At 38.2% G+C, this 22,317-nt stretch overlaps 3 protein-coding genes across 3 annotated transcripts in view; 2 read left to right on the forward strand and 1 right to left on the reverse strand.

The window, feature by feature from the left end:
* Positions 1–532: 532 nt before the first annotated feature.
* Positions 533–3,127, forward strand: lsm5 (LSM5 homolog, U6 small nuclear RNA and mRNA degradation associated). The gene is made up of 5 exons (XM_008305430.1): positions 533–707; positions 2,172–2,267; positions 2,554–2,581; positions 2,666–2,738; positions 2,848–3,127. Exons 1-5 carry the CDS (start codon positions 533–535, stop codon positions 2,878–2,880), a joined length of 405 nt encoding a protein of 134 aa, XP_008303652.1. The 3' UTR covers positions 2,881–3,127.
* Positions 3,128–3,132: 5 nt separating this feature from the next.
* On the reverse strand, positions 3,133–10,318 carry psme2 (proteasome activator subunit 2). The gene is made up of 11 exons (XM_008305431.1): positions 10,120–10,318; positions 9,859–9,891; positions 9,715–9,777; positions 8,368–8,454; positions 7,164–7,212; positions 6,987–7,084; positions 5,891–5,959; positions 5,734–5,801; positions 5,586–5,640; positions 4,677–4,763; positions 3,133–3,495 (listed from the first exon to the last, which is right to left on the reverse strand). Exons 1-11 carry the CDS (start codon positions 10,165–10,167, stop codon positions 3,415–3,417), a joined length of 738 nt encoding a protein of 245 aa, XP_008303653.1. The 5' UTR covers positions 10,168–10,318; the 3' UTR covers positions 3,133–3,414.
* A 1,197-nt stretch (positions 10,319–11,515) lies between these two features.
* LOC103375217 (E3 ubiquitin-protein ligase RNF31) overlaps positions 11,516–22,317 on the forward strand; it is a 27,198-nt gene continuing 16,396 nt past the window's right edge. The window contains exons 1-12 of the mRNA XM_008305432.1: positions 11,516–11,701; positions 13,331–13,536; positions 13,653–13,799; positions 14,006–14,161; positions 14,259–14,315; positions 14,662–14,851; positions 15,881–16,042; positions 16,125–16,275; positions 17,323–17,483; positions 18,470–18,594; positions 19,395–19,637; positions 19,800–20,147. Coding sequence (XP_008303654.1) covers positions 13,333–13,536; positions 13,653–13,799; positions 14,006–14,161; positions 14,259–14,315; positions 14,662–14,851; positions 15,881–16,042; positions 16,125–16,275; positions 17,323–17,483; positions 18,470–18,594; positions 19,395–19,637; positions 19,800–20,147 — 1,944 coding nt within the window. The 5' untranslated portion in view covers positions 11,516–11,701; positions 13,331–13,332. The remainder of the gene's footprint in view (positions 11,702–13,330; positions 13,537–13,652; positions 13,800–14,005; positions 14,162–14,258; positions 14,316–14,661; positions 14,852–15,880; positions 16,043–16,124; positions 16,276–17,322; positions 17,484–18,469; positions 18,595–19,394; positions 19,638–19,799; positions 20,148–22,317) is intronic.

Raw genomic sequence — 22,317 nt, forward strand, 5'->3', positions numbered from 1 at the left:
TAATATCAGATTGAATGCTGGATGATCAGGCCAGTAGACTCAAACTTTGGGCCTTTAAATTAGTTTTATTTATGATGATTTACAGCTATATATTATTAATACTTTTTTTGTTTTTTGTTTTTTTTTTGCTTTAAATTAATAAGTTTATCTAATATGGGTAATCAACTCTTTAAATAGTCCAGAAGAAGAGATGTATGTGATGGTGAGGAGAAAAGGTTCACCCATAGAGTCCCGTAACACAAAACTCTGAATTAAAAACTGATAATAATCTGAACAAATCTGCTGCCTGATAAAGAGCTCATGAAAGTTAGTGTTGCACAGAGCAGTGTTTTGGAGCCACAAGCTGACTTCAGTAAGGCCGTTTCTTTGTTTTTTCCTGTCTCATCAAATTTCCTTTTTACCTCAATTTAGTTTTATTGTTTATTTTAACTTGTATTGTGCTTGTCTTTTGCTTCCCAGTGTGGTGTTTTGAAATAATTTGTTATCGTGGCTCCTATATCAGTGGAGTTTGTGAAATTTTGGTCAGATTTGAATGTTTAAAACAAAAGTTAAACCAAAAAAACGATGTTCGACGAGTCATTCGCGTTTGATTGCTTTGGTCTGGCTCCTGGCGTTCTTGTATCGATTGGTTCCGCCTTCACCGGAAGTCTTCTGTTTGAACATGGCGGCTACTCAAACGACAAACCCGTCACAGCTGCTCCCGCTGGGTAAGTAAATGCTAAATAATGTCGTGTTTCTGCTTTATCTCGCTAAACGTTTATAAAAACTATTATACGCCAAGTTTGGGTGGCCGGAGTTTGTCGCAGCAGCAGACGGAAATTAAGATGTTAGCCATGTTTTGCTAGTTAGCGTTAGCATCATGCTGGCAGCTAGCTAGCTAACGTTGTGATGTACATGAGTGGCTGCACAGTATCTGTAATACAAGTCCAGAAATGATAGAAATAATCAAAGACTGTTGTTTTTTGGTTGTTAAAGCGACAGAGAAGTAAAAATCCAGCTGTACTGTGTGATAACTAGAGCTGAATTGATTAGTGAGTCGATGTTTTTATCATTTATTCATCGCTTCAGGAATTTTACGACAGAAATAATGCAAAAATATTCTCTGATTCTAGCCTCTTAAATAAAACTTTGCTGCTTTTCTCTGTCACGTTGTTATTTATATGAAAATATGGGACCAGGACAGAACATATAAAGTAAATGTATGAGGTTAAATACTTATGTGACAGCCAGAACCAGTGGCACCTCGAAACAAAGCAGTTTACCTACAATTTGTGTTAAAGCTAAACTTAAGTGTACTTATTTTAACAATTTAAGAAATATGCTGATAATACCCTGTTAAACTAGTAAATAGTAGCTAGACAGAGAGAGAGCAGGTTTATCAAAGGAGGCTGTGTTGATTGAGATTTCCAACAGGAGAGCAATTCATAGAACAACTCATCAATTAGTGAGGAAACAGTTCTATTTAATTAATTGATCCTTAGATAGAAAACTGATGGCACAACTGATACTGGATTTTTGAGGCTAAGATCAGTATTTGTGAGGTCAAATTTACGAGTCTATTTATATTTCTTAAGCATAAAAATGGACAACAATCCATATTTTAGTGACTTCAGGTTTGTGTTTTTTTTAAAACACTATAACTGTTTGTGCTTCACGTATCTGAAACTCCAACCACAGACATTTGAAGTCATTCTCAGCTCTCTTTTCTTGCGCTGCGCTGTAGCTGCATTGGTATTTGTATTCTACAGTTTTATTTTAATCCTGTTCCACTTTGTTTTAATCCTTTTAAATCTGGTTTTATCTATCTTTTTAAATTTTGTCTCGAGGCTGTTGTATTCTGTACTTATCCACTCAAAACTGCCTATTTGCTGCTTTTCTCAGCTTTATGACACAATAAAGTGAATATATTGTATTTTATCTGATTAAAGATGTCACCTTGGGTTGTGGGAAGCTGCCTTTAACAAGTTCTCTGCATTTTATAGACAAACCATTGAGCCACTAGAACAGAAAACCAACATGTTAACGAATACTGACAAAAGTGTAGGAAGATCAAACAAATGATTTAAGTAGCAACGTAACGAACTAACTGAGAACTTAATTAGGAATTTTTTTTTTAAAAAGTAGGAAATGAAATTAAAACGTGTAATTTCTCTTTGTCTTTGATTTTGCAGAGCTGGTGGACAAATGTATCGGCTCCCGAATTCACATCGTCATGAAAACCGACAAAGAAATCGTCGGCACCCTGCTGGGTTTCGACGACTTTGTCAGTATCCTTTCTGAAAAGCTTCTGTTTTACTTAATGTGTCATTTTACTGTTTTGTTTTTTTTTTATAGATTTTTTTGGGGCCTTTTGTCGCCTTTTTTGATATGAAAGTCGAGAGAGAGAGAGAGACAGGAAAGTGGGGGAGAAGAATGGGGGAAGGACGTGTTGAAAAGGGCCATGAGTGGGACTCAAACCCATGACCTCTGTGTCGGGGACTGTAGCCCCTGAACATGGGCTCATTTTACTGTTTGTCTGTTAAACAACACGTTGTCCTTAACCCAGTGTTCCAGACATGGTCCTGGAGGATGTGACAGAATTGTGAGTAAATGTTGGTTTTGCTGGAACCACAGTGTTTCTTAATTTAATCATTTGCTGATTTAACTCGGCTCTTTTGTGTTCCAGTGAAATCACACCAGAGGGAAGAAGAATAACCAAACTGGACCAGATCCTCCTCAATGGCAATAACATCACCATGGTAGGCAAAGGAAGACGGGACCTTTCATTCTGAATCCTCCAGGTGTTGCGTTCTGGTTGTTTAAAGCCTTCATCATTTAAATCATATTAATTTATTTCCTCTTCTGCAGCTCATCCCTGGTGGAGAAGGACCTGAAGTGTAAACCCCTGGACGCTGAGACGGTTTTCTGTTGTGGATAAAAGCCTTTCCTGTGTTGGTATTCCTGAGTTTATTATTATGTGATTATTGTTATTACCGGTTTTCCTTCTCGATCTCGAGGGAGCGAAAATATTTTTGTAGCCAGATTCCTGACCGAGTGTTTGATAAACGAGAAGCGCATCGTGTCTCACACATGACAAACAAAAAAAAAAGCTGTTTTTGTTACAAATAAATCAAAGAATCTCACAAAATCTGAAAAAAAACGAGCTTTTCTTTATTCGCTCATCGTCCAAAGACTTCAATTTAGTGCATAAATCCTCAAGTGTTACCAAACAAAAGAGATAAAACTACGGTACAGGTGTTTTATTGAACTGGAAAAGCAAAGTTGAGAATCACATTTTTTACTTTTTTTAAATGTTTTATGGGTGAACAGAGGGAGATGATTGATATTGAATTCACCAGGTTGTCATTACAGCAGAGGGTTGTGGGTTCTGTCCCAGTGGCGCCTCCAGAACTCGGCCTCCTTTCTCCGGCAGCTTCAGTACATCGAGGGCTTCTCTTCTCCTTTCGGGTTGGTTATCTTTTCCAGGTTTTTGCTGGTGATGTCGTAAAGCTCGGCCTGAAGAAAAGGGGTTGAAAAAAAAGGTGTTTTAATGTCCGTGGATGACAGAAAAGTGGACGAAAGTCTTAAAACAGCAAAAAAAAAAAAAAAAAAAGAAACTCAGAAGTTAAAAGATGCTCTGATTCATTTTAAAGTATTGATCAGTAATAAAACAAAACATTATCAGTAACGTTTGGAGGTAAGAAGTCAGATATCCAAACTAAACATCACTTTAAATGCAAGACTGCAGTTTATTTACTTGAGTAAATGCGATTTTTACATTAGATTTATGCCAGAATAAGCCTTTAAAATACACATTAATTTAACTCAACTAGTAGTTTCCAACCTTTGTAGAGGAAAGAAGTCAGATCTCTCAACTAAACATCTCTTTAATGCAGGACTACAGAATGTTTACTGATGCAAATGTGTTCATATTAAAAGTTTACATTAAATTAACATTGAATAAGTCTTAAAAAAAAGCACATTAGTCATAACTAAACTAGTAGTTTACAACCTTTTTAGAGGAAAGAAGTCAGATTTCCAAACTAAACATCACTTTAAATGCAAGACTGCAGTTTATTTACTTGAATAAATGCTATTTTTACATTAAATTTATGCCAGAATAAGCCTTTAAAATACACATTAATAGTCATTTAACTCAATTTCCAACCTTTTTAGAGGAAAGAAGTAAGATTTCCAAACTAAACATGTCCTAAATACAAGACTACAGTCGATTTACTTTTAGTAAACTCTTCCAAAATTGAGAATTCACATTAAATTACCACTAAATAAGCCTCTAAAAAGCACATTAATAGTATCCTAACTCATAGTTTCCAACCTTATAGAGGAAAGAAGTCAGATTTCCACATGAAACTTGTCTTGAAATACAGAACTAATGTATATTTACTGAAGTAAATGTTTCCAGAAGAAGAGTTTACATTAAATTAGTTGGATTTCAGATGTGTTTATAATGTAGGTTAAGGCTGAAACCAGACATTTTAAACACAAGTTAAACTAAATATTTTCATAAATCTGTTTATTTTCTATTCTAATACTGTAATTAAACCTCCTTAGAGTTTCAAACATGATATAAATAATCAGTTTTTATGTGTTCAGAACAGTTTAAGGCCCAAATATGAACAATGATCCAATAATTCTTGTCAAAAAAAAAAAAGTATTTTATTCGTAGTCAGACTTACGTAGAAGCCGCGGAGGTCCAGAGTGATGACTCTGATGTCGCTGTACATGTTCTCGTCCCTCTCGTGGACCAGGTTGCGGTAATCCATCTGAGGGAGACGAGTTAAAGTCGTTTATTGTCATTATTTCTCAAATTTAAAGTTTCAGGCAGAAGCTTTTTGACTTTTCCTCACAGCTGCATAAGAAAACCAGCAACGTGCTCCAAGCTTTTATCTTTCTAATAAATGACATCAATCTTTAGAATCAGCTCACAAATACGTCGTTTAAATGATAAAAACAAGTCCCAGCTGGAGGAAGTAAACAGGCTTTTGTTTAGTGTTGACTCATTAATCAGTTTGAGTCTTTTTTTTTTTCTTTTAGGGAAAAAAAAAGTCAAAATTCTCAGATTTTCAGCGACTTAAATGTGATTATTTTCTGTTTTCTGTTATTTTCGGGTCGTGGGTAAAACTTTCAGAAACCTTAATTGACATTTTTCAGAATTTTCCTGCATTTTAGAGACAAATTAATGGAGAAAATAATCAAATATTTGGGGACAATCAGCGGATGAATCCACGTTCTGTCCTCTAGAGAGCGTTTGAGGCATCAGGACGGTCAAAATGAGCCGCGTAGTGAAGGAAACTCAGCTTTTTAGAGGAATTAAATACACAAAACATGTCGTTATGATGCGTTCAGTGCTGGTTTTAGTCGTTTCCTGGAAGCTGTTCAACAAGGTTTTTCCTGCATAGAGGAAATGTTGGTGTCATAAGAAAAGATATATATCAGTTTTGTTAATTTATTCAAGCATAATCAACTTTTTTTAAACCAAATTGTCAGAAATAACAGGGAAATTCATAGATTTCTGTCAAATAAGCTGAAAAAAATCTAGAACATCAGCATATTTATGTGCTAATTTCAAACCCTCATTCACTCACCACATGGTTTTCTTTGGAGGCTTTGGCTACAGCGTCCCCCCGATCTAAAAGGAACCTGAAGATTTAAACAAAGACAGTTTTAAAAAAAAAAAAAATCCTGCAGCTCTAATAAAAGTCCAGAAAACAGAATCATGTAAATCCAGCCTACTTGTTGACGTTGGTCTGAAAACCCTCCACTTTGGTCTTTACTGCGGCGGCTCGCTCCAACACTTTCTCCTGTGGGTCAAGAAGAAAAAAAGCACATTTAATAAATAAAAAAAAGGAGATGCAACATGAAAACATGTAAAAGAAGAAGAATATTGTACCTGGATGGCAACTCCGAAGTCATTTCCGTCTTCTATTTTTGGAATGAGGTGCTGAATCCAGCAGGTGAGCTACGGGACAGAGCACAAGGTTCATTCTCATTTTTAAAGCATCATATTTTAATATCAACTAAACCCTCTGAACGCTTGATAGTCATGTTGCTTTTTTATTTCTTAAATCACCCAAATTATCCAATTTCGCAGCCGGAAAGTGTGAAAAAAGGGTGAAATCATCATTTTAAAAAATAAATTCTGCTCGATTCTATGTTAAAATCTGCATATTTATAAAGATATTTGTGAATTTTAGCTCCTTTCTGAGATTCTTATCCACTGTCGGCAGGTTTTTTTTTTTTCTTAAATTGAAATTTGAGGCTGTTTGAACGACAACATCTCAGGAAATATTCAAAATAAAAGCCTGAAATCTTCACTTTTATTTCTAATCTACAATATTAGACAAGTAGACCAAATCACCTCTGATCATGGGTGAGGTGAAATATGAGGAAATAAATTAACAAAGAAACTGATAAATCAGATGTTAACTAGTGATATTTTCTGCATCACATGTTGCTGCTTATGAAAAAATATAAAATACAACCTGTAGAACAATTTTAATATTAAATGTTTGTTTACATTTTTTTTAAAAACGAGTAATTTTTGTTGTACTGTCACAACTAATTGAGCAGAAATGACACGTTGCACCAGAAAAACAAAAATATTGGTATTAATATATACGTTCAAAAAATATTTATTGTATATCAAGATAAAATTGTGCAAACATCTTTAGAAATATCTGTATTTTTGCTTAAAAATAATCCGACAAATCAGAGATGGTGGAGCAGAAATGGCTCTAAAAGTTTCCAAATGGTTATAAAAACAGTTACGGTGTGTTGGTAACAAAACAGAAAAGTTGTACATGCAGGTTTTTTCCATTTTTCCATCTTTCGTTTTCTCTTTTGTCATGATTTAGTGCTTTATGGTTGTGTTACGCTGCACAGAAGACATTCCTGACTTTACACTGAAGTGAACGATGAGCCCACAGTGAGTCAAATCAGGTGTTTTCCATCGTTCTCGACCTTCAGAGTGTCTGTGATCCACTTACAGTGATGAGAGTCTCTCTGAAGGCGACGATCTCTGGTTTGATCAAGTCCAGCAGCTCCTGGATTTTCTCGTTTCCTTTGATGAAGCCGCATTTCGGAGCTGAGGAGCAAAAACAAGATTTAGTTTGACGCCGCCTCCCGGCCGTCGGGCTCCGACTCAGACGAGAGCGACGCCTCACCTTTCTTCTTCTTCTTCTCCTCGTCCTCGTTCTTGTCCGTCTCCATTTCCTGAAACATTCAGTCAGAGAATCAAACGTCGATAAGCTTCAGATCGCGCTGCTGTTTTTGTGTTTAATGCTTCATAACTTGTCACGTAAACGTCACAGAATCGTGATTAATTAGGAAAAATGGAGACAAATGTGATTTAATTAAACATTTTATTTGCATTTATTTAGTTGAAGGTTTTAAAAATGTTATTTAATGTGATGTTATGTGTTCGGCTGTAAGTAAAATAGATTTAAATGTGTTTTTCCACCAACATTCAATCATATACAAGAAGAAACGAGGACTCTGCTTTCTTTAGCTGCAAAGTTTCTGATTTAAATAATATTTTTCTGGTTTTAAAACCTAATTTCATGCTTGTGTTTTTCAGCAATGTTTATTACTTGAGAGCTTTTCTGTGGTTGTTGAGGAAGAGCTTCGTAGACACTCCTAAAGACAGTCTGTCCCTGTTCCTCAGGACTTTTTCAACAGTTTTAATTATTACAGGCAGGACTCAGGCTGCAGAACCGGTCGTGCAGCTTTAGTTTAACTCATCTGAACTCTCGATTCATTCCCACTGCACAAAGAAAACCTGAGATTGTTCAGCCTGGACTGTAGCTGACTGCACCTCATTTAAATGTGGAGGCTGTTTTGTGCACATTAGTTGAGTTTTAGGAGTAAATTTAATGTTTAATCTTCTGTGGAGCCTTTTTAACATCAGGTCAGCTGTGAATCTGTCAATAAAACCACAGAACTGGATGAAAGGAACAAATATTCATCCAAACAACCAAACGATTGTTAGCCATAGAAGCTAATCCATGTCTGGCACTAATTCTGATTAATTACTCTGCAAATAAATGCGTCTTATTATCATGGAAGGAAACAGTTTTCACCACTAAAGAAGCACAACTGGCTGTGAGAACCTGTTTTCTGTCACATTTGGTAACTTCTCAGTGCAGATTTTAGAGTATTTGTGTCAGTATTTGTGCAATAATCAGATATTTGACACTAAACTGGACGATAAATGTGTTTAGTTCACTCAAACGAAGCTAAATATGTTAAAGAAGATATTCACATCAGTAACTGATAACTGCTGCTGCACACGAGCCGCTTTAAGTGTTTAATTACCTAAAAAAACAAACTAATAATGAAGGTTTAAATGTCCAAAATCTGACTTCTCACCTCGTCCTCCGGGGCAGGAGGGTCTGGGATGGGGATGTCCAGGGGGGCGTGGAGGGACGTCATGTCTGTGATGTTCAGGGCGTCATGCTGGAAAATAAAAACACATGATGAGGTCTGGGTTGGTAACACTTTTAGTAGAAACAGCTTTGATGTCGCAGCTTCCTCAGTGTTTATTGTTTGTCTGCTTCCTGTTCTCTCTCCGTCACCCTCAGCCCCACAAGGCAGACGGCCGCCGTCCCAGAACCCGGTTCTGCTGAAGGGTTCTCGGTAAGGTGAGGGTTTGGATTTTCTCCGTTTCTCTGTATAACATTGTGAAGGTGTCGTTTAAATATAATCTATCAGGGGGACGGAACAATCTGCTAAAAAAGCTGCTAAAACAATAAAAATAACAACAAATATCTGTAAATTATTTTAATGTCTTGGCTGATTTAAATACAAAAAAAGTGAGTTTTAAACATTATTTACGGTGACCTTGTTTTTTTTTCTCTATCATTATAATATATCTATTTTTTTCTCTCAAATAATTTAAAATATTTTATTATCTAATACCTGTAAAATAATGATTTTTTTAAAAGCGTAGAAACAGTAATATTTTAAAAAGAATTAATTACTTTTAAAGAAAATACAGATTTTGATTTTCATTTTAAGCCTTTCTTTAGGATTGACGTGAAAATTAATACTTTTTAATTTAAAAAAAAAAAGTTATCTGTAATTTAACAAAAAGGGAAATCTACAAAATGAACAATATTTTTTAAAACTATTTTAAGTCCTTAATATAAATATTTTATCTTTGAAATAACTGCAAAAATCTGTAAAAAACTTATTATATATTTTAGCAGATTTAGGAACATTAAAACCAGGTTGTTTTGTGGTCACATATTATTTAAAAAATTAATTACTATTTGTAAAAAATACAGATTATAGGTGTGGACAATATGTACAGAGTTATTTTTTTATTCTATTTTTTTTTTTTTTTTTTTTAATAGTCAACATTTTTTTCTGTAATTTCACTAGATGTTAATTATCTTTTTTTTAAAAACAGGTAAAATAATAGTTTATTAATTAATTAATTTATTGCTTTTACCATTGTTCAGTCCTTGTCTTTTAAATATGAGAAAATACATGTGAAATACTGACTTTTTTAAACAGATTTAAACACAGTGAAGCTGTCATTTATGACTTCATACTGTCAAAGAATTAATTAATATTTGCAAACACGTGGACATTATTTATAATTTTGGCCCCTAAACATGTAAATAAATACTTTAAAATTAGTTATTATCTGTAATCTTATAAACTAGGACAATAATTGGCACTTGTTGGGGACAATAAATGAGATAAATGAACCTTGAGCAGGTTGTCGAGCTTCACGATCTTCTGGGGGATGATGTTGGAGAACAGATTCTCCGCCTGGAAGCGAAACAAAGTCTCGTTAGAAGCTGCAGCAGGTGATAAACCTGCATCAGTCCACATCTAAACGGTTGAACTCACCTCCCGGTACAGAGCCTGGCGGTAGTTTTCCACCTGAACAGAAAATAAAACCACATAAAGTCAGTTCTTTTCAAGCTGCTGAGTCACGGATTTAGTTTCGTTTTCCTCTCCGGAGGGACTTTCCGCAGCTTTACGCGCCTCAAACCGACTCTGTCTCAATATTTAAGCCTAAATCTGCATTAAATTCACTTTAACACAAGTTTTTCATGTCAGCTGGAGCCCTGATCGGAGGGAACCCGGAGTCCCTGCAGGTAGACTCACCTGCCTCGCGCTGGTGCTGCTGATCCTCAGAGTCGACGCCTTCGACATGACGAAGCGAACTTTGTTCTGCTTTAAGCTGGATGTAAGAAACGAACCCGCTCGGATTCTTTAAACTGGATTCAGACGAGTTCGGCAGCAGCTCAAGTCAAGATGTCGGTCCCGTGTGATTTTTTGATTTCCTCGTTCAGGTTACTTTCGATTTGCGCTCTTTGAGGCGGTGTGCGCCTCCCACCGTCTCCTTCCTCCGCACAAAGTAGGGCGGCAGGAGAGCAGCTCCCCTCATGTTTCTGCTTTAATTTAAACTAAATTAGAGTTAATCCAGCTGCTTTAATAGGTTTAAATAGCCTAAGATAGAACAATTCAACCTAACAATGCAACTGCAGCTCCTATAATGTTATTAATGCATCAAACAGTCTGATTTTTAAACAGTACAGGCCACAGGATGATTGGAAAAGACGTTTTTATTTTTATTTTATGTATAAAATCAACTGTACACCTTGTTAGCTGCAGTCAAAACAGGATCTCAAGTGCAGTTCATTCATGCAAACATCCTTAAATGTGTGTCCTTCATATCCTTCTTCTGTTTTTCTGATTTATCCTCTTTTCTTACTCTCAATTGTGAGGTTAAAAATTCCCCTTTGTGGTATTAATCAACAATATTTTACTTCATATGAGACAAACACATGCAGCCTAAATATCAGAAATAATACCAGAGTTTTGTTTGTATTCTTGGGCTGCGACAAATAAGTATTTTTATTGTTGATTAATTTATTTTCTCGTTTATTGGTCAATAAAACGTCCGTAAATGCAGAAAAATGCTTTTTTGGGGGTATTTGATCTGATCAAATAGCAAAGAGAATAAACAATTTAAAAAATATAAAGAAAATAAAAATAAGTTTCAACATATATATTTAAAAAATAAAAAAAATAGTAAACAACATTAATAAAATAATAAAAATAAAAACAAATGTAAAAAAATTACTACTGTGGTAATATAACAATAAAAAATTAACTCTGTAAATAAGATTAAAAGTGTTAAATACACAATAAATACTTTACTTGAGTAATTTAACCAACATATTTTCAATATATTTTATTGTGTTGTGTTAAATATTTGTTCTAAATTAAATAATAACCACAAAACACAGAAAATAGATTTTCCTCAGTAATGCTGCTCCTTTACACACATATTATAAAAGCTTCTATTTATTGCTCGTCATCGTATTTTATTGTTCTAGTTTATTTCTTTTCCTACTTACACAGTGAACTAAGACCCACTGGAGTCACATTCCTTGTTTCCGTGTATAAACTTGGCCAATAAAGTGCTGCCCCCTTTATTTTTGTCGACTTCCGCTTTTATTTTGAAATGCAACAGCCGGACGGGAAGTGCAGCGGGAGCTCAAACAGGAGTTCCGCGTTTTTGGAGCAGCTTCAGACGGAGGCAGCAGCTCGGCGAAGCTCCGACTTTAACGGCTGGTACCAGGTGAAAACCCGGTAACAGTACCGGTGTCAGCGGGGATATCCGTCTGCGGCGGGCGGAGCGACGACAGAACCGGTTACCGGAGGCCCAGCGGCGGCGACGGTAAGTTCTGCGGCTCGGTGTAAAGTTTCGTTTTCGGCTGCGGTGGCATGTTGACGTCTGCTAGCTTAATGTTTGTCACTTTGAGGCGGAGGACCGGAGCCGGAGCGCTGCTGCTGCTCGGTGTGTGTCTGTAAACAAACATGGCTGATGTCCGTGATTCCAGCTGCTTTCCTCCGAACCGAACCGAGCCTGGACTTTCCCTCTGGACGTGTCGTCATGTGCAGGAATGGAAAGTGAAATTTAGGAGAAACAGAGCTGAAGTGTGGGAAGATTGATCCTGATTCCTGGTTTATTAGTAGTTATCTGCTCACTGATGTCTGATGTTGACAGTTTGGTTTAAGGAGGGTTTTCTACATTAATATGTGACTTCATGGCCTCCAGCAGAGAGGAGGGTGAAGCTGATGTCATGTGAATATGAGACATAAATAAACAAGGCAATGAGACAAAAGTGAAATAAAATAAAACATAGGGCTGCACTATATGAGTTAGATTTAGATTTTTATTTTTTGGGGGGGAGACACACTTCCATTAGTCATGTATGCATTTTTTATTTTTTTATTTTTTAAATATAGTTTGTTTTTATTATTGTTTTTTTTAGACATTGTCATTAATTATATAGAACTATTCATTGATTTATTTACACATTTTAATATTTTTTTTAACTTGTTATTATTTATATATGTATTTTTATTTAAATATTATTTTACACGTTGCCATTGTTTATAAATACATCAGCTTGAGTTCGATTTTTTGAGTTATACATACATTAAAAAAAAACTTTATATACTTATTTTTGACACATTATTATTTATATATGCATGTGTATTTAAATATAAATTCTTTTTACACTTTGCCAAAAATATAATATCATATATGTAATATACCAATAATGGCAACGTGTTAAAAAAAATCTAACTTAAACTAATATAATATAATATAATATAATATATGTGTCACTTACACACTGTAAACGCTGCTATTTATGTTTGTTTATATTGCTCTTATTTTTGTTATTCTAGTTTATTTCTTTATTCCTCAACTTTTACCTCATTTTTAGTACTTAGTTTAGTTTTTTTTTTTTTTTCTGACTACCGTGCACAGAGAACTTCACTGGAGTCAAATTCCTTGTTTTAGCTCTATGTTAGTTTGCTTCTTAGAATTTGCTTGACTGTTTGGTTACGTTATATTTGTATTTGTTAGTTGTTTATTTTTATAGTTTGTTTGTGTATATTTGGAGCTCATTGTAGTTTGTTGTATCATAATTACATTCTGTCTGATTCTTTCTTTCGTCCCTTTGATATCTTTATTTATTAGTTTTTTGTTATTTTTTTAAATAAAACTTTTCTTAGGATTTTTTTCTACCAAATGAATTAAACAAAATCACAGATTTTTTTTGGGATGTTGGACTTCTTTAGGCAACGGTGTACCCACAGTCTGAAATCAAGTTAAATAACATCAAGTAACATCAATAATTAAAAACAAACTCTGGGTCAGCAGGCTGCACAACGATTATCCTGAATTGCAGCCTTTGTGATTTGACAATTTTGGTGTATTTTTTATTTTTTATTTTTTTCTCCTTTGCAAGTTCTTTAAATGTTTTCTAAATCTCCACTTGTTGCGTTTTGACAGCGATGAGCAGCAGCCCGCCGTCGGTCCAGATGGACGAGCTCCGGAGAAGAGCCCAGTCGCTGCTCTCCTCCTCCGGCTCGGCCCAGGACGTGAAGGCTGAGGTCCAGGCCATGGCCGCCATCCCGCTGCCTCTGTCGGAGAAATACCGCCACTTCACGGCGGAGGCCATGCTGAAGGAGAACACGGCGGATCGCAGCAAACACGAGGTAACGTTCCCGTCGGTAGTGACTGTAACCTCCATGTGTCGGGATGTAAACGGACTTTAAACAATAAACAGTTGACTGGAGTCGGTGTTCATTCAGCAGCCTTCTCTCTGCATCAGGTGCTGGATATCTTGAGCAGACTGGTCAAGGCCTTGAGCATCCTGGAGAAGTACGGCTGTAACCTGACCAGCCCCGCCAGGCCCAGGTACTGGAGGAGCGTCAAGCACAACAACCCCGTCTTCAGAACCACAGTGGATGCCGTCAAGGTGAGCAAAACCAGCGACATTTGGCTTTTACAGGAGATTTTGGTGAATTTTGAAACTTTTCAGTTCAAATCCGGCAGATTTTCCTGCAGAAATAACCATTTAAATCTTAAGAAACACCTACTTCACATGTCTAGTATTCACTTTAACTTAAAAGAACTTTTTAATCAACTAAAAGCAAAGACTTCAAGCTTGTGTTTTGCCCACAGGGCGGCCGGAGAGTCCTGTATCTGTACGGCTACACCAACCAGCAGGTGGACGGCCTCAGCTTTCCCGATGAGGTCAGCGAACCGGACCGTGAGAAGGTCGCCGCGGTGACGCTGGAGGTGATGACGCTGCGCACGGAGGTGGACATGATCGTGAAGGTTTGTTCCCTTGTGACGCCGCCGCCGTCGTCCGTGTGCAGCTGTTTCTGTTTGAAGGATTCACCGTGCTCCATTTCTTGTGTCTCCGTTTGTTTAGGGAACCCATCCTCACGTAGAACACTTCAAAGATATCATCCCATTTGTCATCCAGCAGGTGTGTAGACACGTTCCCAGCAGCGGGATGTTCAAGTCCATGTCAAATGTTGTCGTTAAATTTGATAGTAAAGGTGTGAAAGGTAAAGACTGAATTAAATATACGGATGGTTTCTTTATTTCTTCCTTTTTTGTGTGTGTTTTATTGGCAAATTTGCAGAATTACTTGATTTTTTTATGTTGTTTGTGGATTTAATGGTAACAAAAACAGCTTTTAAGACAAAAGCGGCATAAAACAAGACGTCTGTAGCTGGACCTCATCCCTCCACCTGTTTTCATTCCTTGTTTCTGTCGGCTGCGTGTCTTAAAAGTGCCAAAGTGTCGACTGTGATTCTGGTTTTCCTCAGAATAAGCCGGTCGGGGACTCTGTGGTCACCTCAGCTGGAGAGGAGCAGCAGCAGCAGCAGCAGCAGCAACAACAACAACAACAGCAGCAGCAGCAGCAGCAGCAGCAGGTCGACAAACCTCCGGTCGTGTCTCCTTTACCGAAACCCGCTCCGAGACCGGCGGTCACACAAGTCCAGAAACCAGCAACAGGTGAGCGGAACCAGCTGGTGAAAAGTTTCATCTCTGAGCACAAACTGAGAATGAAATGATAATACAGACGTCAGCTGCTGATGTTTTCTGCACCACATGTAGCTGCTTGTTACACTAATATAAAGCAAAACATGTTCAATACTTTTAATATGAAGGTTGAGGTTTCATAACTAATTGAGCAGAAATGACAAGTTGTAGAAGAAAACCAAAAATGATGCCACATAGGATTTTAAAAATACAAATATCTCAGAAAGGTTTTTATATATCGAGCTGAAATTTCAGAGAAATCTGTAGAAATATTCAGATTTTATGCTACAAAAATTTCAGGAAAATCAGAGAAACAAAAATGTTCCTGTGAATTTGAAGAGAAAGACGATTTAAGCAACATTCTTGGCTTCTTTTCTCTTTGTGGTGTTTGTTTTTGTGGGTCGGCAAACAAGTTTTTGTCGCATGACCATCATCTAATAAATCAAAATTAGTCTCATGATATCCTGTGACTCATCATTTATTTAATTCTCTACTTTTCTAAAAAAGAAAATGAAATGAAAAATACTTTATTTATCCCAGAAGGGAAATTCAATCTTGTAAAAGCTCACTTTTTTATTTTTTAATCAAAAATAACAATAATAATAAAAAAGCAAGATATTTGCTTAACAAAACGTGATCTAAAGGCAGAGGGGGAGTGAAAACGGGGGCATTACGAACCAGAAATCCTCTACAAACACCTCTACAATCCTAACTTCTATTGGTGAATGTGTATTTAAGACTTTTAAGGAGAGACAATCATAATATTCAGACCTCACGCTGTGACCAGGTTCATACGCTGCTTGAGTTGAGAGTTTGAAACTGGACTTAATCGGGGCTGTAATTATGAAAAGTTCACCACGTGGATGCTCTGAAATGACATTAAAACCACCGAGCAGCGCAAGTTCTAATAAATAAAGTGTTTCTGTGTCATGTAGAAGTCTCTTGTAGGATTGTCTGTTGCACCCAGAAACCAATCACGCTCTGTTTCCTGTTTCTCTTCAGCGTCTCCGGCCGCCAGCGACTGTAACTTGTGCGGCGGCGCTTCGTCTCTGCTCTGCCCGTCGTGCGACAATCAGCCTTTCTGCGACGCCTGCGACGACCTGTACCACCGCCACCCGTCCAGAGCCAGTCACAAGAGAGACAAGATACAGAAAACCAAACAAGGTGCGACAGATTCTACCAGGACTACGTCTGTGAACAACACTGTGTTTGTTGCTAACCTTTGCGGTCGGCCTGCTTTCCTCAGAGACCTGCAGCATCTGTGGTATTGCCGCCGTCCACGCTCAGTGCTCCACCTGCATCCAGAGGTTGTGTCTGAACTGCGACCGGCTGTTTCACTCTCATCCGGACCGCAAAGGACACAGCAGGACCGCCATCACGCCGGCCAAAACGTCCAGGTGAGGAGAACAAGCTCAGCTCCGTAGTGTCGATTAAACGCCAACGAAAGTTTGTTTTTGTCAAAGCTGAGACTAAACTCTTAACTCGCTCTCTCTCTCTGGAAGTTGTGGCTAAGTAGACTCATTCTTTCAACCCCAAATACAAGTTTTTCCTCAAGTCTTCAAGTGAAACATGTTTTCTGCTGCCCCAGAAATCTGCCGTAGAAACACTGTAAAGAGGAAACTCTGCAGATTTGGAACAAACCAACATCTGGACTTCTATGGAAGGGATTTGTTATAGAGAGTTGAAACCAGAAGTTTACATCCACTGTATAAAAAGACATGAAACCTTTATTTTTTCTCTGTCTGACATTAAACCAGACCAAACTTTTCCTGTTTCAGCTCAGTCAGGATTACCAACTTTATTTCTATTTGCTAAATGCCAGAATAACAGAGATATGTGGACATAATAATCATTTTTTAAAGAGTTTAGTATTTTTTCTGACAGAATTTTCTGAGTGTTGTTGAATCCTTTAAGCTACATTGACATTTCCTCCTCCAGCCCTCACATACAAAGAGATTAAAATGTCCCTCTTTTTCCCACTTCTCATTTATGTTCAGTGTTTTCTCAAACTCAAACATGACAAATGATTTGTTATCAGTATTATGAACTATAGACATGTGTAAAGCTATCTGTGAAATTTTAGCTCGATAAATTAAGTACTTTCCAAGATATATATATTTTTTTAATTGCCCATAAACCCACTTTGTTTTTTTTTTTTGTTCTTGTTTTTTTGCACGTTAAAATTTGAGGCTGTTTGAACGACTATTAAAGATACAAACCTGAAAGTTTCTCTGCAGAATCTGCAGAGTATTGGACAAACAGATCAAACAGTCTTTATGAAAGTATTTGATCCGTTAATCTAAAGTTTCACAGACACCATTTTAAAGTCCATAGTTTATGTTAGATGGTCGAGCAGAAGGTCGCTGATGATTCAAGATGAAACAACCCGACTAGCTTGAATATAAATACTATTTACGTGCTCTGTGTTTGTTTTTTTTTTCCAGTCCGTCTCTGTCGCCGTGGGAGTGTTCTCACTGCACGACGGTGAACGAGATGCGAGCCGTCCTCTGCACCACCTGCGAACGTCCTCGACTCGCCACGGCTGCTGCTGCAGCGGCCACCGCTCAGGACAGTCTGGCGTCGGTTCCTTCATCGCCAAACACCGGTGAGACGCACGGCAGACTTTATTCATGCAGATGATAAAACGCTACAGCAGGACAGTCAAGTAGAATAGAAAGAATTTGGGTGTTGCAGTTCAGAAGAAAAAGCTTTTGGTTGATCTGCTTTCTCAGGAAAAATAGTGAAAAACATTCAAGACTCAGAAACTTTATGGGGTTTAAATCCAGCTGTAAGGTTTGGCTGCAGTCAAAGTTGAATTTACTGATTCTATTTATTATCTCACACTGATGGACTTTTAGGTTTTGTGTTATTTTGTGTATTTATTGTTCTGTAGTTGTTGTTTTTTTCTGTTTCTGCTAAGAGACACCAGATTCTAATGAGCTGCTGGCAGCCAAATGATAAGTGAATAAATGAAACTAATTTCTTTTATTGTCGTTGGACAGTTTTTCGTTGGAGTAAGATCACAACAAAAGGAGAATATAAAACACAGAACATAGAACTAAGTCAGACACAGCACGATGTAATATGTGAAATGAGCCAAATAAGAGACTGAAGCAGTGAAGAAGGAACTGAAAATGTAAAAATAAAACGTTGGGCTACGTGTAGAAGAGCTCGTTAGTTTTTTAACCCGAATTCAGCCGCGTAAAACAGAGCTTTATGTTTAAATATTGAGCTTAAATGTGATATAATACGACAAAAGAGCCAATTAAGTGAATAAAGTCGTTAAGAAATTACCAAAAATGTAAAAATACAACTTTTAGAAGAGCTCGTTAGTTTTTACGTCTGATTTAGCTGCTTAATTATTGAGCAACAAATGAGAATTACTCCTGGGAAATGAAGCAGTTATTGTTGTAAAGATGGATTATTTGTTGTAGTAGAAACAACAGTAAGTGAAAAAGGTGGTTAAGAAAGAACTTTTTAAAATACAACTGTGCACAAAGTGTAGACGAGCTCGTTAGACCTTTTTTCTTAAATGTGGAGCAGTAACTTCCTCTGAGCCGTCTGACTTGTTGTTTGTGTTCGACCCCTCAGAGTGGCAGTGTAAGAGCTGCACGGTGGTCAATCAGGGCAGCAGCATCCTCTGTGAGGTGTGTGAGCGCCCCCGTCTGGCCACTCGGCCGCCCGTCGCCCCGGTGATGTCTGACTCCGGAACGAAGGTTGGTCCTGTGGAGCTTCGCTTTACTGAGATGTTCACACTGAAAATGTTTTGGTTAAAATCGTTCACTGAATAGAACCTGTTTGGTTTTAATGTTCGATTAATAGAAACATTGTGAGGATCTAAATAGAGAAACACCTTTTATCCAGAGTGCTTCCTCAAATTATTAATGAGGCATTTACGTGGTAAACTTCCTTAATGATCAGTTGTCAAGATTTTAATGGTACAACTACTTTTACTGATTCTGCTTATTGGTGCTTTAATCCTGTCGGTGTTTTAAGATTAAAAAAACCTAAATAGGAACAGAATCAATTGCTTTAGCCTCATGCCCACTGAATATAACTTAACATTCTTAATTAGCGCTCATGTTTTGAACAAATCATGATTAAAATTTAGCATTTAGTTTCATTTAACTTTGCGGTTTTACATCAGATTATACATATGCATTGTGCTGATAAATCCCTCTTTACTTTTTTGCACGCTTTACTTTCAGCCTTTTTCTTTCGGCTGCTGTTGATGTTTACCAGCCGAGTAAAGAACAAGTAATTCAAAGGCTAGAATCGGATTATGTCGCCGTACGAAGGCCGATAAAACGATAAAGTGGCTTTAAAATAGCTTGTAGAATCTGTTTCTCTTACGCTTGTCAAGACAAGAAACAGGATTTAGACGGCTTCTAAAAACCTCCATAAGAGACAAATCATCGTTTCTGAAATGTTTAATTGGTTGATTAATTTACTTTCTGTCTATGTTCAGAGTTTTGTAATCTCCAGACATCTCACGCCGTTGTTTTCCTTCTCCCAGTGGATCTGTCAGTTCTGCACCTACGTCAACTGCAAGCCGTCGGCGGTTTGCGAGATGTGCAACTTGTCCTGCAAAGACTCGGCCGGAGTTTCTCTGCCTCTGTCGCTGCAGCAGACGCCGACCGGCATCAAGACACAGCCTCAGCCGGGCGGGAGGCCTCAAGCGAAGCCCCGAGTCAACGTGGAGCTCAGGAGGCAGAACACGATGAGGGAGGACGGACTCACGCTCATCCACCAGATACGAGTACGACACCAGCGTCCTGCAGAGTTTTAATGCTGGTTTCTCCCTTTTTTTATGTCGTTTTGTAGAAGAAAAGAGCAAAGAAAACTTGGGCTTTCATTAAACATCAAAAAAAGTCATAATAATCATAATAATTCCCCTCAAAACTTCACAATGTTTCCCCAGGAAGCAGAGAAGCGAGACGTCAGCCCGGAGGAGGTGTACGCCGCCCTGTGCGTGTGCGGCGGCAGCAACGTCAACCCCTGCGACTGGCTGATGTCGGAGCTGCCGCATCTGCTGGACGAGATCTGCGCCATGGCCGCCTCCGTCCAGCTGAACTACAGGACGGGGAACACCGGGACTTTTCAGGCCGACGTGGAGCCGGACGGAGGCGAGGCGGAGCGGAGCGGCCCCCCGAACGCCGCCGGCGACAGCGTCAAGCTTTCCAGAGCCGAAGCCAAGCTGGCCTGGTTGGCGGCGGGAGGCGACACCGACAGAGCAGTGAGACAGCTGCTGAGGGATCGACAGGTCAAGGTAGGAAAACGAGCTCGGTGTCGAGAAAATTCCTGACAGGATGTCTGCAGTGTATAGATGATGGATGGATGGATTGGTTAAGAAAAAAAAGGTCAAACTTCTCAGATTTTAGCTTCTTAAACCTGTAACGCCTCCATATGTGATTAGTTTTTAAGACCTCTGCATCATCAATGTAATATTTGTTTTGCCTGAAAGACCTGAGATATACAATAAGTGCACCCATAATCCACCATAGATCGTAATTCATGCACCAAAAATGCCGAATCTAACTAAAATTATACAAATTTAAACTCTCCATTTAAAAAAAAAAAAGCATTTTCTGGCAAATATTTCCTGGTTCAGGCTTTACAGGGTAGAAGTTGAACATTTTCTGGGTTTTTTGTTCCTCCGTCGTCTTTGGGGCGTCAAAGATGTTTGTCGTTTAGGTCACATTCGATCGACATGTTTCACAGTTTTCAGACCATGCGACTGACAATAAGCAGCCTTGGATCACACATTATAAACAAAACAAGAGTAGATGTTTAATGTCTTAGTTTAATGAGGAACAGTCCACAAAACAGACATGCAGCAGCGGTGACGAAACAAATAAAAACAGGAAGTCGATTTGCCCCTTTGGCCTCGATTTGCCAACTGCTGCCGCCGCAAGAGGAACAGGTCCGGTTTCCCAGCAGCGTTTCTGTCTTTAGTCACGCCTGGACTGAACGCTGGGTGGCGACGCGTCCTAACCAGCAGCTCAAAGTGAAACCGGGACGTCTCCTGATAACTCGGGCGAGGTTTGCTCAGGATGGGATGATGCTGTCAAACCTCTGGACTCTGGTTAATGAGTAGAAACCGCATCTTGGTACAAAGGAAGCTTTTACACCCAGAAAGAAAATATATGAGCTCAGAAAATGTAGGACACCAGGGTAGTGCTGCATAAAGACACCAGGAGGGTCGCCTGGTGCTTGGACTGCATTTTGCTTTACATTAATACAGACATTTTAACCATAAATTGAAGAAACTGGTGCAGAAGTATTTAAGATCTGGACCAAATTAATCTAGAAGTGATGAGATCTGTAAACTGAAGCTACAGATATGAAGTCTTGATGCTGTTTGTCGTAAAAACATGGAAACAGCTAATAAAGAAAGGCGCAGGAATGCATCTGGTCCATTATTGTGGCCGATGTTTGGCCTTTTCACGATTATCTGCACGTTTATTGGCCGATTATTGATTAATTAAAGCACTCTAACGTGACAATTTGATGCTTTTCTTTCAAAATATTGCAAGAAAACAACAAGATTTACTCAGTGTGGGATGAATTTTTCACATTTCTGACACAGAAACACACTCTTTTGTCCGTATGAGAGAATTTCCTGAGCGTGAGGAGCCTGAATTCTGATTTAAATCATCAGAATTTCATGAAAAAACACCTTTAAACGGGCAGATTTAGGCGGTGGTTTAATATTAATCCATAATTTACCCCTGATGAGACGAACCTGCTGCTGACACGTGATCCAGAAGCAGATTCGGATTTCTGACTCAGCTCTGCGATCTCTAAAGCAGCAAAAGCTGAAGAAACACAAACCAGGAAGTTAGCTCGTCTCACGGTGGCTAATGCTACGCTAACGGCTAGCAGCCACAGATTAACCTGAAAAGAATAAAACTTTAAGATCGGAACGATAAACGTGATGGAACAGTGAAATATTAGGAAAATGGAGACAAACATCAGGAGACAACCTGATCAGAGGAGAGATTTAATCACTATTTCTGTTTTGCATTTTCTACTTTTTGACGAAGGAACCTCGTTATGAAGGTCAAGACTCAGACCCAGAAACAGAAATTCAGCATTAGACGATTGTTTTTAGCATTTATTAGCCAGTTATAGTTTTTTTTAATCAATCATGCGACGACAGGAGCAGCGACTGAACCCTGCAGGCAAACACAACCTGCTTTCAGCTCCGATTCACCTTTTAAATAAAATTAACCACAACTAGGAGCCTTAAATGACTCTGGATTTGCTGCTGATTGTCTGCTTATGAACGTTTGACGTCTGGCTTGGGGGAAAAAAGGCCTCGGTTGTATCGAGGCGACCCAATTTGTTGAAGTTGTCAAAACACTGAAACACAGGCGGGTCCTTCCTTCAGTGAGTCACCGGTTAGTTGTTTTGATTATCGGTTTGAGTCATTTTTT

This window comes from Stegastes partitus, unplaced genomic scaffold, assembly GCF_000690725.1.
Source record: "Stegastes partitus isolate 25-593 unplaced genomic scaffold, Stegastes_partitus-1.0.2 Scaffold2504, whole genome shotgun sequence".
Classification (NCBI taxonomy): Eukaryota; Metazoa; Chordata; class Actinopteri; family Pomacentridae; genus Stegastes; species Stegastes partitus.

Excerpts from the sequence above, each read along its gene's own strand:
- lsm5 (XM_008305430.1), top strand. The coding sequence starts at position 533 with ATGTTTAAAACAAAAGTTAAACCAAAAAAACGATGTTCGACGAGTCAT. Across the intron at positions 708-2,171 it reads GTCACAGCTGCTCCCGCTGG|AGCTGGTGGACAAATGTATC; the intron begins GTAAGTAAATGC and ends TTGATTTTGCAG. Across the intron at positions 2,582-2,665 it reads CTGGAGGATGTGACAGAATT|TGAAATCACACCAGAGGGAA; the intron begins GTGAGTAAATGT and ends TTTGTGTTCCAG.
- psme2 (XM_008305431.1), bottom strand. The coding sequence starts at position 10,167 with ATGTCGAAGGCGTCGACTCTGAGGATCAGCAGCACCAGCGCGAGGCAG. Across the intron at positions 5,960-6,986 it reads TCAGAGAGACTCTCATCACT|CTCACCTGCTGGATTCAGCA; the intron begins GTAAGTGGATCA and ends TCTGTCCCGTAG. Across the intron at positions 5,802-5,890 it reads ACTTCGGAGTTGCCATCCAG|GAGAAAGTGTTGGAGCGAGC; the intron begins GTACAATATTCT and ends CTTGACCCACAG.